This window comes from Lepisma saccharinum, chromosome 2 (assembly GCF_977018435.1).
Source record: "Lepisma saccharinum chromosome 2, izLepSacc3.1, whole genome shotgun sequence".
NCBI classification, from domain to species: domain Eukaryota; kingdom Metazoa; phylum Arthropoda; class Insecta; order Zygentoma; family Lepismatidae; genus Lepisma; species Lepisma saccharinum.
Window position 1 is genome coordinate 204396039 of NC_139230.1, and position 19930 is coordinate 204415968.

The following is a 19930-nucleotide window of genomic DNA, read 5'->3' on the forward strand; positions in this document are numbered from 1 at the left end:
CAGTTTTAGTATGTGTATTTTACATTCTTTTTTTAGAAAGTGTCTTTCCTATACCATTTTAACCTAAATCCTCAACTATCACTTTCTCGACAAGGCACCATGTCGGGTGTCTGAAAACATCGTTTCAACCTGAAGAAAAAGGTAGTATAACCTTCGAAACGTAGTTTGATAAATCTCATGCTCACACACGTAAGTTACTGATTTTTAATCTTTTAACCTTTAGTTTGTATTTAATTGTGAGCAATCAGCACATTACCAGTATGTGGAGGTTATGTGATCAGCACAATATTCCGGCCACCTTTACGCACCCGGGTACCCATTGATTGAGGCTGGGTGAGCCCCAGAGCGACTTCATGTAGGGGCAAGGCTGGAAAAATTCCATCCTTAGATCACCCACCCTGGGAATTGAACCCAGTTCTCCCGTGTGGCAGTGTGATGATCTACCAACTAGACCACCATGGCTTCACTTCAATCCTCATCCATGATCTACCCATTAGAGCAGACAAGAATGAAAATCAGAGCACTTTTTAGTAATTACACAACCAGTAATTATGCCTGAGAGAACAGGAGTAGGTGTGAAAGATGTCACTAAATAAATTCAAACCAATCCTTTCTAACATTGATATTGATATATCGATATTTGGTTCAGCCCTAATATACATTCAAGCAGTCTAAACATATTTCAAACATAGATACCTGTGGGCTAGTTGGGAATCAACAAGCGTCAGTCGATCTTGCAATGCTGCCTTCTCCCCTTCGCTTTCATCAACAGCAGCCCTCAACGAAACATTCTCTGTGGCCAACTGAGCTGCTCTTTGCTCTATCCTCTCCTTGTGATGACGTAAATATACTTTATTTTCAATAGCTTCTTTAAGTAGATTTCTCAGAGTTGACACATCAGAAATTCCTGAAAGTAACAGAGATGAAAATAGAACTTTGTCTTTTTTTGGAAGTTCTTTTATTCTGTGTGTTTAACTTCGTTCAACATCATGTCTATTTATGTCTGACTTGGCTTGGAGCAAGTATGTTAAAAAAACATAGCACAATGTAATTAAAATTAAATCCAAGCTTAGAACCCTTAGTATTTCCTTCTTCTCCCACCCTGCACGTCTTTTCCCCTGGACCTTGGATTTTTAGGTCCTAAAAAGTGTGCTTTTAGGTTCCAAAAATAGGCCTAACCTAGAATAGGTTCTAAAAATCCTAAAATAGGCCCTAAAAACTTAAATTAGGTTCAAAAAATCCTTAAGTAGGTTCCAAAAAAATTTTAAATGGTTCAAAATTCCTGGAAAAGACTGATTAGCTACACTAGTTTAAACAAAATTTCAAAAAATTTGTAAGAAATTTTGATAGTTATACATATCAACCAAATATTAATTTTCTAACCAAATTTTCATTTGCGTACATCACTTTCAAAATTATGTTAGCAAAAGATACGGTACTTGATGAAATGAAGAATGAATTACATATTTATAATTTGCTGCACAATGTGAGAGTGGCTCACCAGGAATTCCTTGAATTCCGGAAATTATGCATGAATTGTTGGCTCCGGGAATTACGCGTGAATTCTGCATGATTTTTTCTCCGTAGACGTGAAAAATTGCAACATTTATTAATCCAAATCCCGCTTATTTTACACATATTTATTAATGCCCTGAGACAAGTTTTTCAGCTTAGATTTTATTTTTATCGAGTAAGAAAAAAAAATAAACATGCAAATTAAAACATTCTCTCAATCCATTTACTTTGTTAGTGCCCTTTGCAGAACAATCTATCTGACAGACGGAAGATTATTGCAAGATAAGATATCTTGAAGTTGGTTATGTAAATTTCAGTTTGAAATTCTTGTACAATTAAAAAAAATCTGTAGATTTTTAAAAAACCCTAATATTTGTGACTTGTGTTTGTAGATGTATTTCGATTTGGAGTGTGTGAAATGGCAGATGTAAACTTCCCAAAATTATATTAAATATTTTAAATAGGTACACTGTTTAATTGAATTTAATTAGAATTTTTGGATACATTAGAACCACATGGATCCTTTAAATTTTTAATATATTTGCATGTGTATATGTGTGTTGGTGAGGGGCGGTAATACGTAATGATGAAATGATCTTTCAACAAAAACAGAGTCAGTGGTGTAAATTTGAATGCTGAAACATTACTTCGCAAGGCGTGAATGCCACAAAGCACCGAAATGACTCTAAAGTAAACACGGATCAGAAGTTTGTACTTTAGAGTATGACTGTGCAGGTAACATTGGTGCCAGACAGGTGCTTTGTATTTTAAAATATCATGGAGGGAGGGAAATTTGACAGAAAGTATGTTTCAAAGACGTTAGTCATTCAATTTTTTCGGTACAAAACAGAGCAAATACCTTTGCGTGATACAAAAATCATGAAAAACCTTGAAAATATACAAGGGTCGTTCAAGGTTGACCAAGACTTTCGTGCGTAAAATATTAATGAATCAATGTAGCGCTGCATTACTTGGGCAGGACAGACCATGATTCCTTGTGAGTAACCATGATCCTTTGCGATGCATTAGGCACATGCACAGTAGAATAAACAAAGATGGCGGCAAGTAATGTATTAGTTGCTGTGGAACAGTGGTGTATAATGGAATTTCTCATGAAGGAGAACGTGAAACCTGCTGCAATTTGGCGTAGACTGCAAGCACAGTATGGTCAACAAACACTGTCACGAGCAAGAGTGTATGAATGGTGTCAACAGTTCAGTGAAGGGTGGGAGTTGGTAGCAAATGAACCGCATGGACACGATTGACCAACTGCATCCACTCCGGTGAAAATCACGCGTGTTCAGCAAATTATCCTTGAAGACCGGCGAGTAGCAGTGCGTGACATAGTACATACAGTCAATATCAAGTGTTGGCAGTGTGGAGACAATCATTCACAAGCATTTAATGTTCCGTAACGTTTGTGCAAGATGGGTGCCCCGACATTTGACATTCGATCAGAAGGCGACACACAGGTTCATCTGTGAACAGAATCTGAATCGGTTTCGAAATGATGGACATGCATTTCTGGAGTCCATCATCACGTGTGATGAAACATGGTTGCATTACTTCACCCCGTAGACCAAACGAAGCAGCATGGAGTGGTGGCATAACGGTTCCCCTCCACCCAAAAGAATCAAAGCGATGCCGTTTGCCGGTAAGATTTTGGGAACTGTCTTCTGGGACATGAAAGGTGTTATCCGTGTGGATTTTTTGGAGAAGGGTGCCACAATTAATGCCCAGTATTACTCAACACTGCTTCACGGTGCTGTACGTGGGTCCGTTCGAAAGAAAAAACCTGGAATGTTGTCGAAATATGTCATTCTTCTCCATGACAATGCCAGGCCACACACGGTCCATTTGACTCAAACAACACTGGCCAATATGACTGTAGAAAACTTCTTATGTCACGTGCCGGCAACATATTTGTTAAAACACTAAAATAACACACAAACTGCATGATAAAAAACACTTAAAGAGTTCTTCCAAGCTTTCGACTCCTTCACAGAGTCATCTTCAGGGCTGGTCAAGGAAAGACTGAGTAGACGCGGTTGTCGTTACACTGGCATTGCTTGATGTGTCCGCCGGCAAATGTCGTTGTGGTCTTGCAGTGTTGGTAAGTCTTGGTGTGTTTGGATTGTTGGTTGGGGGAGATGGAATTTTGAGTTTTACTGTGTTGTACCAAGAAGAATAAAGATTTCTACATAAATTGTCACTGAGATTATTTGTGTTTTTGATCATGTGTACCCCTTCCTTAACATCCTGTCCTTTTTTGGCAACAGTTTTAGCTGCAGACTTAACAGTATCATTGGAGTTTGGAAAGGTGCAGATCTCTATCGATGAGGAAAACTTTTTTTTTCAGATACTGCCATCACTCATAAATGAATATATTTTTGGAGAATGAACATTCTTTATTTGTATCAATGGGTTAACCATGATCATCAGATGGGAACATGATAGAAGGAAACACATACTATTAAAATACATTGCTCTCAAGTAATTGAGAAAAAAAAACACAAAAAAAACTCAAGTCTGAATGGTCATCAATGGGATTTAAAGGAGGCAAAACACCTGTCTCTTGAAATATCATGCCAACCTCAGATATTTTTTGCATCTTTCAAACAAGAGGATTGAATAGTTGTCTCATAACTAGAAAAGGTATACAGTACAACATAATAACATTTTTCTCCTGCAGGTATCAAATTTGAAATTTCTATCTATTCTGTTTCCAGATTTAAAACGAAGTAGGTGTGGCCAATAAGTTACCGAAATTTGTATTAATACACGCGGTGCCCACTTTCTATTCGCCAGCACTTGCCCCTCCCTCCCAGCGCACCTGTTAGCTTCGGTGTCAGTATTTTTCACAACGTTTTGAAACTAGAGTGACTTTTAAAAATGTGCAAATATTAGCTTTTAAAATGAACACTGTTGTAAATACGAGAGATAAAGAAAATATAATAAAATAGAGGTAAACACTTACCAACGATGTCAGTTCTCGTCAGTGGTAATATACCATGTAAGAAGAATTCACACAGCTGGCCATTGTAGCGGAGTGGTTATCACTGTGCGCTACAACGCCAGGAGTCCAGAGTTTGAATCTTGGCCTGGGCATGGATGGTCTTTGTGAGTGTTATTTCATCAATTTCACCATATCATCACTCATCCTGATTATCGCGATTAGCCAAGTGTGGCAGGAATGCGAAGTAAAATAAACCAAATGAATCATGCAATAATTTAACCAGCGTAGACAAACTCAAATCCATGAAAAAAAAAACATCCACTTTCCTGCTGACAACAGCAAGTCCAAAATCAGCTAAAATGTGCCATCCACGTTTTTGTTCAGCAGAATTTCCTTGTGGACCGCATAAATGCTTGTTTTTAAGACACCTGTTCAGAAGTCAACGATTCAACACAATACTCTGGATTCACCGCAATTTTGGTATCGCCACTTGTTCAAGGTTTCAAATGTAGATGTTTTGTAACACTTGCTGTTGAAGCCACATCAACATTCAATGATACTTACAACCTATAAACACTACGCAAAATCTCGAGAACCACCACACTGCAATGGAGAGGAGGGCAGGTTTTGCAGGAAAGCTATAAATAGCCATGTGCTTGAGGGTAAGAGTGTTTCGGAAGATTCTTGATCACGAGAAGTAGTGTTTCCAACTGTTATTTTTTCCCTAATGAATTAGATACAAGAAATGTGAAGTGCTTATTACGTACACTCGTGTTGGAAAATTAATAAAACTTTGTAGTTGCGAAGTTGGCTATATAGCAATTAGATACGATAACAGCTTTGGAATATTACCGAATTGTAACGATGTTTCTATAAAGGTCGGGTAGCAACACTGAATGGCACAGTTTGCACATCTGTAACGCCAAAAGCTTGTGTCCCCGCCCTCTACAAATTCCTTCTTAGAAGCAGTTGCCAGTGTTTGCATCTGGCATTTTTCTTTGACAAGCTGGGGGAATTCGGGTTCCTGAAATCTGAGCATGTTTTATGTGGGAAGTATAGGAAAGGAAGCGTAGGTGGATAATTTAATAAATGCTAAAGTAACATTCCATACTATTTTAAGCAACACTGGTTGTATTTGTACCAAGCACTTTGGCTTTCTCAAAGGTTTCGCTACAATCTTTTGCACTGTGTTGATTTTACCATTCTAGATAAAACGCATGAAATTGAAAGTAGTGTGTGCGTGTTTGTGGTATATACATCAACACGTGTGTAATCTAGAGATTCCCATGTCAGTCACTGTCAGTCTAAATCATGTTTTCTGATTCTGTCTAGTCTGGTGTTTCAAGATTATAGACTTTACTTAATATTGCGAATTTGCAACACTGCACAACACAGAGTGACGAACAAGTAGCGGGAATTTCGTTAATTTGAATTAGTGAATGTCACCGTAGGTGCTTTACTAAAGAATGGTTATGAATTCATAAGCAAGGATAAGGCTAGTAAATGCTTTCAACAGCATACAATGCTGTATTACTCTAGTTTCAAGATGGCATTGAATGGACTATCTATCAGGGTGCAAAAGATCTGCGGAGGGACTACTGTCAGAATCCACCAATAGGGCTGCACTGGCTTTCTCTAGAACATGTGCTTTTGTTTACATCCACTTCGTAGTGGAAAAAATGGACTTTAGCTGCAAATGGCAATTGTTAATGTTGGACTATAAACATTTGTACAAGTGTATGAACAAAAATGAGAAATGAAGTAATGGTATGGTATAAAAGTGATAATGTTTCTGTGCAGCTATGGGTCCAGTCGCATAAAATGTTCTCCATTGAGACTTTTATATACAAGCTAAGAAAGTTACAAACCTTCAATTTGATTTAGATCATTTGCTATCTCTTGAGTAAGTTCAGATTCACTGGAAAGAGATCCTCCCTCAGAAGAAAGAAGGCCTTCCTGAAAAATACAAACCATCACCTTTTTAGTATAAAATAATAACAGTAGCAGTTACAATATTATTTTGTGATTTAGCATTGTTTTCTGACACTCTTGTGCAATGATTAGGATGAGTGATGACATGATGAAATTGATGATAGGACACTCACAAAGAACACCCATGCCCAACCCAGGATTCGAACCCGGGACCCTTGGTGTCGTAGCATGATGTGCTAACCACTCAGCCACGGAGGTTGGCAGGATAGGTTAAGAGTATCAACATGGTATGAGTGTCAGTTCAGGCCTGTTATTATATTCTACAAATATTTGCTGGTAATATTACCACAAGTACCTCAAATCATGAAGATATGCATGATGAGCAAAAGAATGGTCTACAATCTATTAAGTCTTGTAATCACTAATGTAAAGAAATTTCTGCTTCTATATACAATGGTTTTAAGAATGTCATGTAATGCAGTTTCTATTCAACAATATGGCATCAACGTAAACTTTAAAGTAGACAAGAAAATATCAAAACTAATGTATGAAAAAACATAAAATGTTACTTCAATAATACATGTATGGAGGGAAGGACAGACATGAATTCTTTGCTTCAACTGATAAGAGTAGGAATATAAAATGTAGTGAATTCTACCAATCCGATATAATACTGCAAATCATCTTTGCAGAACATGATTCGATCATTAACCTATTTAATTAATGCATGTAATCACATAACTGGAGTTTAGGTATTTATTTTACAAAATTAGGCCATATAAATTAATGTTTATAAACATAATAAAATAACTGAATTTTGCCTCAAAATTATAGGCTATTAATATCAATAACGGATTGGTAAAACAACTGCTAATCTTACTGTTACATATATGCCTATATCAGCTGACTGATTAAAAAATTATTAAAATGATATAATGCATAATTGACTGATGGATTGAATTGACTCTATTTTATTTTGCTTTTCTACCAGTTTACGCTAATTGTGAAATTGGTGAAAGGACAATCGCAAACACAACACAAGCCCCACAGAAGATTATATTGGCTGAGAGTCCAGATACTAGAGCCTTGTTAGGTTGCAAAATGCAGTCCAGGGTGTACTACATGGAAGAGTGGTTGACATGTGGGCATCTTTCCAAAGGGTCACCCCTTACACTCACGTATAATGAACAAATGTTACATTATGAAACCAATAGCTCATATCCTTGTATCTTTCTTATTTTTATGAGCTTTTCTGTCATTTTTTGGCAAATTTTGATGATGCGGCTGAAATAATGAATAGTGGGAAGAAAAAAAAACAACCATGTAAAGTCTTCAACATCGAACCTTCAGTTGTGAGATCACAAATTAACAAGTCAATGTGACTGACCACTGAGATGGCAATTTGACTGACTCTGAAATAATTATTCCGGTGGCTCAGTCGGTAACGCGTCTGACTACCATGCTCGAGGTCCCGGGTTCGATCCCCGGCCGGTTCAAATCCAGGAACTTTTCTAACGATGGAAGCGGCCCCGGCGCCCACCCAGCATCGAATAACATGGGTACCTGGGGGAAACCCTGGGGGGTAAGGGCGATCAGGGGCGTGATGCTGATCACATCACCCCCACTCATGACCGGATCAAGAAAGTGTGGGGCGTTACCCCCACACCCCCTACACGCCTTAATGGCATGGTGCTAAGCACAGGGGACCACTTTACTTTACTTTTTTTTCAGAAATACAATCATTCATTGCATCATGTATAGTTGGAAGAAAATTGTGAGCATTATGGAGTTGTTAAAACACCTCCCCCCAAACTCCTATATTTATATTCCTATTTGACAGACAAATCAGGTAATGGTAAAACACAAGCAAAAATTCATGGTGCAAGGTTCAGGAGATGCTTTAAGTTGTTGGAATTTCAGCAAAAATCTCGAACAGTAGCAACTGCTCCTGACATCACATCACCTCAAGAAAATAACTTCCATAGTATTTCTCATGACTTCACTGCTTCAGTTGAATGGAAAATGTCAACATTTATTTAGTTTTTAATTTGTGACTGCTCATTTCAAATACTGTAGTCAATCCAATCTCACTCACATAAATTCACACAGAAAAAGTAGCAAGCTACATTCACACATTTATCATCAAATTTTGCATGTTCATTAAAGGCTATATGATATGGAAAACAAAGTTAATGTATATATCTTAATTATCAAGAATTAATAAGAATTAAGAATGCCATACCTCAGCATGTTCTCCAAAGCCCTGTTTATAGTTCTGAATACCACCATTTTCTACATTCCAAAAAGGAAGTGAACTGTCGGGAATAGGGCCTGAAATAATACAAAGTTACATAATGAAGCATTCTGAGGAAATAAGCAAATAAAAATCATTAGAAAATACCACTTTTATGATATAAAAGAATCTACCTCATGCATTAATTGCACTATCTTCATTTTCCCATCTGTGAAATGCTTGAAAAAAAAAAAGTATGCTAGTGTCATTATGAATTAATTTTGAAATGAAAGTGTGTCAAATTCAGACTATTTGTTAACATAGTAAGATACTGACTGCGAATGATTGTCTCCTACATTTAATTATATTGGTCTGGTAACCACGGGCACAGTTCTTAATAAAATTATACCAAACAAAATAAGCTAAACTTTTAGAAATTATTTCACCTTATATAAATTTCAAGGAAAAACGTCAGAGTCAAGAATGGAAGATAACACTAGACAGAGCAAGGTTGAATACAAAGCATTCTTCATCAGTCAAACAGTGCTTTTCTAAATTCAGGAACTTTCAAACAATGAACAATACAAGAATTATTTTAAACCATGTTTTAATAAAGGCCTATTTATGAAAAGTCGGTTAAATGGATACACATATGTAAATGAAGTTCTGATTGTGTAATGACTTTTACAAGGTTGAAGTGGAGAAAATAACATCTTACAAAGTTTGATTGGTTGTTTTATGTCACTTTTCAACCTCCTTGAGTTCATTGCAACAATAAGAATGATCTAAACATATGAGCGACAGGAGAAAGAGAATGAAATAACCATGCCTGGCCAGGGTTCAAACCTGGGAACTCTGGCTTCATAGCGAGAGAATGAGAACATGTCATGAAAAGTAGGTTATACAAATGACTGCACTTCCTGAAGCATTTATTTAAACATCTGAATCACTGCAACAATCAAAAAATAATACAAACTTGGCACAATTACAATGCTAAAGCATGATACCCGACTAGCCTAAACTATTCATGTATGCAAATAGAAGCATTACACAATCAAAACTTGGGACTATGAAAGTACTGTGGTAGCATGAAAAAGCTCATATTTATCATTGCAATCACTGTATGTATCCCTTCAGAAATTGGTGATATATTTTAGTCATTTGAAATACCTCCATTGTTCCATGCAAGATCTGTTTCATCTTGAAGAAACTTGCTAAAGAAGTTAAGGGCCTGTTGACCCACAATACCCTTCCAGAAATATGTCAATTTATTTTTAAAACAGATTTCAATGTTTTACGTAATATAAAAGTTGTTCCAGCGCTAGGAAAGCACAAATAACAGAGATATTTGATTCCAAATTACGGCCCACATAAGTTAAAACCTTCAATTTTGGAGTACTTTTGCTGCTTTTTGTTAGTAAAAAATATTTGTATTACACACTAAAATAGTGAAAGAACACGTTGAAAAGAACTATCAGTACCAAACCTAGCAATCCTAACCTAACTACGTAAAATTATAGCTGCTGTTGTGGAAAGTTGTTTTGGGTGCTATATTCACTTGCACGAAGCCTTCAGGCTGTTCTGCTACATGGGAAAGTAATTATTGACTTCACAATAATACATTTCCGTGAGCAAAAATCAACTGAAAATGTTCATAAACAACATCTTCATAAACCATGCAAAATATTTCACTTTCTCTAGAGGGTACAGAGGGTCAAAGGTACCGAAGTTAAAATTCTACCATGTTCAAATTACAGTTGAGGGTACTAATAGAACTAAAATGTTTTCATGTCAACATCTTCAAAAATAATTACCTAGCCTACTCTAAATGGATAAATTATAATCATAAAAAACAGATCCAATACTACATACTGGATGTGCTAATTGCTCACAATCAAATATCAACTAAAGGTTAAAAGATTAAAAATCAGTAACTTACATGTGTGAGCATGAGATTTGTCGAACTACGTTTCGAAGGTTATACTACCTTCTTCTGCATAAAGTGGACTTAAAACACCAAATCAATCAACCAATATAGCAAAGTACTCAGCTAATTGGTCATTATTTAATATAGCCATTTTGACTTTGTAGCACCTTAATTGCACCATTTAATTTTGAATTTCAGGGTTTAGGTGAAAACTGTGAATCTCATTTTGTTGTATGTATCTGAAATGTTCTTGCAGTACTAAATATATATCACATTCATTCAAATAATAACATTTAACTAGAATTTCAAGACAGACAAAAACAGAACATTGTAATTTTGTTGTCCACAAAAGGTAGCCTTTTCCAGCTATTTTTCTCACTTCTATTTTATTACATTTATGGAACAGGCCTATAGAACACGAGGCCCTGGGCGGTCACTCACCCCTTGATATGCCTCTTGATTACCTACACTTAGGTTCAAATTTACTGTAACAATGATTTCTACAATTCTGCAATACTTCATCCTTCTCTTATGACACTTGAGGAAAAAATCACTAACCATTTGGAACTGTTAACTATTCAATCACTGAGGTATAGTTCCAAATGACACTGACAAATTACCTTTTTAACCTTTTAATAACATGTAATTCTATCTGAGGAAATTTCTACTGCTTCCTGAAGAAGACTAATGTTTATTTGGTTCAAATGTTGAATGAATACAAAAAACACACAATAAGGTGTGTTGCTTCAATTTCATTGTTATAAATTAGTGTTATGAATGTGGTGACATTGATGATTGTGAAGAATTGGCCAACTGTACGCCTACTGCATCTAAAATTTACTACATCATACAAGTGTTAGAAATTATGATGACGTGCACTTTCTGCTGTCATGATCATTTGTCCCATTTTTCCCATAGAAAAGTGAGATGTACAGTTTATGGGACAACTATGATACTTCCAGCAAAACGGTGTTACAAGCCACACTTCTAGTAGATCCATGAAACTCATCACCAGTGAGAGGGATTACGTGAGAGCATAATTTCCAGGAATATGTCATCAACCAATTCACAACTGTCTTCTCCAGAAATTCTCATTGAGGCTTCTAAAGGAAGAGTGTAAAAAAATCATGCATAGGCAATTGCACCCATCTAGAACATTAGCACTGACACTCACAAACTTCAAAGAACACCATGATTATGGCAAACCATGTACAACTTCGTCTGGATGTACATGGTGATGTGTTGGCCAATATGATTCTCCAAATGTTATTGCAATGTTCAAAAGCAATTCAACATGTTTAAAAAACACTTAATAGCCCCGTTTCGCTGCACTTTTGGACTCTCTTTGCACCGAACCATCTAGTTGGTTACACGATGCAACACAGACTCATCTACTTCGTCGATTTGGCGTCAAGTAGTGTATTTGATGTCTGCACCGTTTGCACTATGTTCTGGAGCAGTGTAGCATGTGCTGCATAAAGCAGCAGCCGACAGGCTTTTGTTGAATCTTCTGAATTTGAACACCGCTATTTGTCTAGTTGGTCGAACATAATTTTCATGTGCACCAGCCTGACACTACACAGTGTGCCAAAAAGTGCAGCAGGTAACGGTTTCGACTGTTTTATGATTTTTTTCAAATTCTCCTAGCAGGAACACTAATTATCGTAGAAGTATGGCAATAATTGTCACACAAAATTTTAACCTTTCTTAATGTAATGAGCACTGTTCAGATTTCGAAAAATGTTTTTCATGTTGAAAAAAAAAACAACTTAAAAATTACCTTACGCAAACATGCATGCTTCCCATTGGTAATGTATTTGCCATTGACAAGTGATTGTGAGTTTCGTACACTAGTGGGAATTAATGTAGAAGTAAATCGGAAGCTTAGTATAATGCATTTAGAAACTTTACTTTAATGCTAAGAGAACCAAGCCTGGCCTGCTTAACCTAACTACAAAAGCATATATTGAACAAAATCCTAAGTAATCGGTAAAACTCCACAGTATGTGTTAACAGAAGTAAATCAAAATCTAATCATGTTGAAATTGCATTCGTAGCATGATGAAATCGCAATAAAACAAAAGGAACTTTGGCAGTGCAGTGAACTAGATGGGGCTAATGTGTATATGGATCACACTGTAGATTTTTATTTTGTTTAGGGACAAAAATAGTTTGTTCTTGCTGAAATTCATTCATGATATCAAAAACACTGCTTAAAAGTGGTTTCAGCATTGGTTTTCGCCAACACGGACTAAAATATGAAAAGATCCACAGTTTTGAATGCAAATTTAGGAAGTTGTGTAATGTAAACTGACAAATCTAAACAAGTTAAAAGATTTTTGGTAACATTTCAGTAACCGCCAAACGTCTGAAATTCCTTTATTTTCTTCTTTTTCACGTTGGTACTTACGTATTCTGCATTCCTAAGGATTCTTGAAGGTGCCATTTCGTTTTCTTCACACAAATAATCTCAATTTTCGACATATCGAGTAATTCTTGTTTGTTAGTTTTTTTCTTGCGTTACATGCAATATGGTGACTAGCGTTGTCCATGATCAGTGGTTATGCAGTGTTGCAACCTTCTTTATCGAAAAATATCTCCTTTCGTGTTACTGATTTTGTATTTTTTTTTCAGGTTCGAAAACCCCACAAACCATTCATGGATAGCCCCACAAACCATTCATAAATAGCCCCATGAACCATGCATGGATAGCCCCACGAACCATTCATAAATAGCCCATTGAACCATGCATGACAAGGTTAGGTTAGGTTAGGCAAACATAGTTAAAATTGTCATGTTCTTGGAAAACAACGGTGTGGTTGGAAACACTCACCGGGGTTTATATCATCGAACACACGCAACATTTGATTCACGTAGTGGAAGGACATAGAGGCAACAGCTTTTGTGTATTGGAGAGACATTAATCTTCAAAAATACATGATTTACCGGCAAAATAAATTAAGTGATGGAAAAGAACACTTCCACGAACTTTCAAAACTGTACGGAAAGTCAGTTCGGTAAGTACTTTCTCCTGTATAATTGAAGAAATACGTTTTGCGGATACGAAAATTTTACCAGATTTTTTAATAAACATGGAATATCTCTGAATTTCTTTAAGGGAGAGAAAATATTATACAAGTGTTGGGACTAACTGAAGACAACAAATCTTAGAAATAAGGAGTCTGAACATTTCAAGAACCTAATTTTACAGGGAAATCATACAACCAACAAAGAAAGCTTGCAATGTTTGTTCGGTATAATTTAGCAATACAGGGAATTTATCCAATTTGTTTGAAATTTGGGACTTATTTTTAATAGGCTAGTAAGAAGAACTCTTAAACTTCATTCTGACAAACACACACAATTATTTTCTCGCTGTTCGTAAATCATGCTTAAGAACAAACGAAGCAATTTTACAATACCGGGAATTTCTCCATTTTGTTTTAAATTCGGCATACTCCCTAATTTTGGCCCCCTAATCATGAATCTGCACTTAAAATTTGGCGCTTATTCGGGGGCAGGTGAATCCGGCCAATTTCTAACATGCCTTTAACAGAGACTCTATAGAGAAAGCCGGGGAGCCGGAGTGAAGCGGATGCGGAGCTGCGTTAGCGGTTGGGGGTGGTAGGTCAATTACCCCAGGGGAGTCGATGGGAAATTTGGAAATCGAGGGTGTCGCAATAAGAACTTAATTTAGATTATTTTCTTATTTCCACGTGCGAGCGCCAAATTTTGACTGCAGATTCGTGATTAGGGGGCCAAAATTAGTGAGTATGCCGAATTTAAAACAAAATGGAGAAATTCCCGGTATTGTAAAATTGGTTCGTTTGTTCTAAGCGTGATTTACGAACAGTGAGAAAATAATTGTGTGTGTTTGTCAGAATGAAGTTTAAGAGTTCTTCTTACTAGCCTATTAAAAATAAGTTCCATTCAAAGAATAAGCCTAAATAACATTTATTTTTCTCATACCAATGGAAATAATTCGAAAACGGCATTTCTTTTTGCTGAAATTCAGTAAAGATTTGTTGACATATAGTTGCTACTAACCAGATTCTTTATGTGATGATTCGTAATGAACCTGCAATTCTTCCGGAGAAGGAAATGCTTTCATGCAAGTTGGACACAGAAAACCTTCGGCAGCCTGCTTTTCTAGAGGATCTTCTCCTGTAACGGTATTTCTGTAAGGTGAACTGGGCTGGGTTTCCCTTCCTTGCGCCTTAAATAAAGAGTGAAACAGGCATTAGCATCGAGACCATACTTTATTACATCGTTTCAAAATAATTTCACACTAACATTCAATATATTATTTACATCTATACAATAATATCATAAACCTACCCTGTCGGATATCCGGTGAACTATGTTTCTAATATTGAACATTGTATTCCAATACTTTAACGAACTACATGCATGGAAATGTAAAACAACATAAACCTTATCTTCTCCACCACCTCTGGACTAGAACACCACATACTAGTGTCCAGCAATCTGCTGTGTGTTGCTATGGAACTTCATATTAACACCAACTTGCAACACAAGCACCGCTCGTCAATGTGATACGTCACAAAATCGAAACTATAAAATTACCAAACCTGACCTGTCTAGTTAAGTAACGATATAATGGCAGTATTGTGACAAGAAGTATTTGTAAAACAAAAAATTTGCCTGTGAATAGACTAAGAGAGTCATGGTCATTGGTTGACGATTATTATTGCTTATGACTTGAAAACGAAGGGCGGGGCTAGTGCTTCAGATATGTGTTCAAAGGAACGATCCACTGGTGAGCATCGAATAATATCTGCATTTGTTCAGTAAAAAAATTAGAATCACACCAAGAGCTTTGTCCATTATTTATTGTGTTTTCTGTTTTGTTTTGTTCAAAATTCTATTATTCTTCATAATAACTTCATCAATCTGATAACTGGCGATTAATTCCATGAACTCTGCAACACAAGGAAAATATTCAATGTTGTTAATTTTGAAACGGAAGTCGTGAGTTATCTGTGTAAGCTTTGGGTCTCTCTCAGGGGGTGCTATTCCGGCTTCCCGCGCTACGGCGGCACGTGAAGGTCTTCTGCTAGAGTGACGTCAAAAAGGGGATCCCTCAGCTGCGGGCCGCTTAATAACATGTAAAATCATACAAGTTTATCGCCTCATAGAGGCGATTATAACTCTTGGGAAGCAATGTTTATAACATGTAGTTCTTCTTCGCTGCTTTCCCGTACCTTCTCAAGTTAACTGAGGTTGGCAAACGAACAAATTCATGCTGAATTCAGCAAAAAGGGAATCAATGTGTTTGGTTCTTTAACACTATTTGTCTACACTTCTACACGCAACAAATAAAGTTGGTTGATTTGGTGTTTTAAGTCCACTTTATGCACAGTAAGGCTAATCGGGACTGGACCTACAGGTTAAAGTGGAATCCGAACCACCATGTGCCTTCACCGGGTATCGACCCCGGGACCCCTTGATTACGAGAGACAGCAATGAAGTTAAATGATTATTAGATGAGAGTCTCATCTTGAGACGAGCACAATAGAGAACACCCGAAAAATCGTAAAGTGAAACAATTTGAAATGCCTGTGTGTGCTGGAGGGGGGTGGGAGTAGAGTCTCGTGCGCATATTTTCATGCAAATAGTTTACTAACTTAATTAATTATAGCGTGGACATAACTGCAACAGGATTGAGAGAGTAAGATTGAACGGAAAGGATTAAGTAAGTCCCTCTACATGTATATAACGGGTCTCCATGACAGCATAACGCTTTAGCAAGCCAGAGGCCCCTGTTGGAACCATATTAAGGCATATAGCAATGCTTGTCTCATTCTCCACTCATTAGTTCATCATTCATCCTCATAGTAGCGATCAACCCAGTAGAAATTCGTCTTTAAATGAACGACACATACATACATATTGATTTATTATTATTTCGTTTTTCTGCTACTTCTGGCTAATCGCGAAGATGAGGATGAATCGTGATAAGATGATGCGGATGAAGGGACAATCATAAACATGTAAGGACAACACAATACGAGTCCCACCAAGGATTATAATGGCCACGAGTCCAGACGCCAGAGCCTCGCTAGTATGTAAAATCCAATCCAGGGTGTACTACGTGGAAATTAATATATATATATTGTGTGTGTGTGTAACGACCATATATTTAAGCTTTTTTGTAGTCTTTGGTATGAGTCCTGTCGAGTTGCATCCACGGGAAGCTCCAAAATTTCGGTGTTGTGTGCGTGTGAATAAAACTATTATTATTATGAAGTTACAGTTACGCAATAATAAACTTCTAAGCCGTATGAATGCAAATATTGCCATCAGTTTCAATAATACGAATGTCTGTAACAGTATGCTTCTTATTTAATGTTTATTTAACAGGTAGTGTTTTTTTGATACGGAAGAAACATGCATCAAATTATGTCAATATATTGAACATATATTCAGGTAGTATTGTATTTTAAAAATTTCCAGCAGTAGAATTTCCACAACTTCTTTGCAGCGGCGACTTATTGTTGGCAAGAAATAATTGAAGTTACTGCTACATAACATAATAAGTACGAGTATATTGCAAAATCATAGACAAAATGCAGTGGGTGGAGGATGTCTATGCAATTTATCCTAGTGGGGGAATTTTCTTTAAGAGGATATTCTTAACTAGAGAGATAACATTCCAAAACCTTTCCTCTTTGAGCACTGCTGCCTCTCCTGTGAAAAAATCTTGCGGTCGTCCTTGTCAAATTGCGTCATTACGAGGCAAATTTTTTTCTCTTATTTTTGGGTTGCTTTCCTGTAACTTTTACCTAATTGGAAGGCGAGGATGAGTAATGAATAGATGAAATAGATGGACACCCGCAAAGGGACACAATGTCCAGCCGGAACTCGAGCCTTAAACCTTCGCTGGGTAGCGAGATCGTTACTGAACCAATTAACGTTCTCGTCTATTTCTATTTTGAGGGTCTCCCGGATGGCGTAGTGGTGGCGTCATCGCCTTATAATCGAGGGATCCCGGGTTCGGTACCCGGTGGAGGCACGTAGTGGTTCGGATCCCACTTTAAACTGTATGTACAGTCCCAATTAGCCTCAATGTACATAAACTGGACTTAAAACGCCAATTCAATCAATTGTTTTATTATTTCACGTCAGTTTTGACATATAGAGCAAACTAGGGCAATGAAATGAAAATGAAAGATGAAATAGATAAGACACACAATGATACACACCCATGCCTCTTGCCCGACCCTGTGGCCGAGTGGTTAGCACATCGCGCTGCGACGCCAAGGGTCCCGGGTTCGAATCCTGGTCGGGCTTGGTTGTTTGTGAATGTCCATTCATCAATTTCATCATTCCATCACTCATCCCCATCTTCGCAAATTAGCCATGAGGCACAAAACGCGAAGTAAAATAAACTAAATAAAAAAAACAAAAAAAAAACACCCATGCCTCAACTAAGGTTCCATTCTGAGTTCATAGAGCGTTACGCTAGCGATTCCTCCAGGTAAGGGATATACGATAGACGATTTGACGTACACCGAGGGGGTTCATACCTGCAGTTGGGAACATTCAAATGGAAAGTAATTGCTTCCAGTTACCGAAAGCGACATGGCTTTCATTGTTCGGTATAAGCCAACTTCGAGGCACAGATTTCTCCCAGATGTCAGAAAAATCTGCAGATCCAGTAGTAGCGATCAGGTATTCGTTTACAGAAGTGCTTGTGCTGTTTGTCTTGGATATTAAAGTGAGTAATTTTAGGTCGTATTACGTGTATTCGGTGTCTGTACCATGAATAAGCGTGCCAAAGGTAAACATCCTTGTGCTGTTGCAGAGTGTACCAATTGGGGCTTTAAGGAATCTGGCACCAAATCTATTTCTATTTTGAGGGCCTCCCCGATGGCGTAGTGGTGGCGTCATCGCCTTATAATCGAGGGATTCCGGTTCGGTACCCGGTGGAGGCACGTAGTGGTTCGGATATGGAAAAAGTTATTCAATTTGAAATTGTGTTTGCATCCTTCCATGGGTCAACTGTTTCCAAGCAACATAAAGTTATGGACACTCTAAAGACAGTAGTACTTCAGTCAAAATTTCCTGAAGTTAACGAAAAGATTATTTCCCTGTATGTCAGAACAAGAACTTTTATTAGAATTCGACATTTGAATAAACTAATGAAACTCAAGTCCATGGAAGCAAGTGCAGCGAGAAAAAGACGACAGTGGGTAGCAGGGTAAGTTGTAATGAATTTTTATTCTTACTGATATTTATTTCCGCCTCGGCCTCCACCGTATAGTGATTAACAAATCACATTGCTAAACCAAGACAGAGGCCAGGCCTATTGTATTTGTTATTTTACGTCGCTTTTTTTACCACTTTTGGTTAATCGCGGCGATGAGTGTTGATCACATAAAATTGATGAAAGGGCAGGCACAAAGAACATCAATGCCCACGACGTGACTCCAAGTCGGGAACTTCAGTGATGGGATTCAAAGTCGAACACGCGGTTGACCAGATTCGCCATCGAACTGGCACGAGTTTCCTTGAATTTATTAAGGGATTACGCTTTCCCACGACATTGCATTTTATCCATTTATTATTTATTTATTAATTTCTAAAAAACATATTTTGATGTTACGGTTTTTTGAACACAAATCAGTTTAGGTAGAATATTTCTGCAATTTTACCATAGTGTAAACTTTAATGTAAGCGAAAGCATGTGTGCATCACTAGTTTAAGATTTTCTCATCTACAAAAAAAAAAATCCTAAACCCATTTCCACCTCACTCAAGGATTATGTTAATTCAAATCAAATTGTACGCGGGTTCAGTGCCATGAATCTAACCTTTACTGAACAGAATGAGATTGGTTCATAGAATGTATCGCCGAAAATCAATTTCGCTGATACCCCGTTGTCGCTGTTCTATTTTCATTAGATACGACCTCCAATTACCATTTTAATCCTTCGTTTTAAAAGTTATTGAAACACAAAAATAGTTATTGGGGGGTCATTTTAAAGTTGTTTTTTTTACTTCATTACTGTCTTCATTTGATTTTTTTATTTTCTAAGAATTTCGGCGGGCTGCAGCACCTTAAGCCCCCCTGCGTACACCAGTGCTTGCCATACTCATCTAGCCCATCAAATTTATAATTTCATCATTCATTGTTATTGTTGCGGTTACCCTAAAAACGTAGAAAAGCGACGTCATATAACAACAGAGACAGCGACATCCTATGTATACTAGATATATAAATTATAATGAACAAATTATTAATAACAAACATCTGTAAAAATTTGAAGGTATGAAGGATAATAAGTATTGGTGCGGTAGCGAAATATTTAATACGTAAAATTGTATTTATTTACCCATACGCA

At 37.1% G+C, this 19930-nt stretch overlaps 1 protein-coding gene across 1 annotated transcript in view; it reads right to left on the reverse strand.

Annotated features, from left to right (window-relative positions):
* Positions 1–15021, reverse strand: part of LOC145984279 (uncharacterized) — a 63186-nt gene extending 48165 nt beyond the window's left edge. The window contains exons 1-5 of the mRNA XM_083117915.1: positions 14902–15021; positions 14611–14779; positions 8646–8734; positions 6340–6427; positions 697–907 (exon numbers count right to left, since the gene is read on the reverse strand). Coding sequence (XP_082974041.1) covers positions 697–907; positions 6340–6427; positions 8646–8734; positions 14611–14779; positions 14902–14943 — 599 coding nt within the window. The 5' untranslated portion in view covers positions 14944–15021. The remainder of the gene's footprint in view (positions 1–696; positions 908–6339; positions 6428–8645; positions 8735–14610; positions 14780–14901) is intronic.
* Between the last annotated feature and the right edge of the window lie 4909 nt (positions 15022–19930).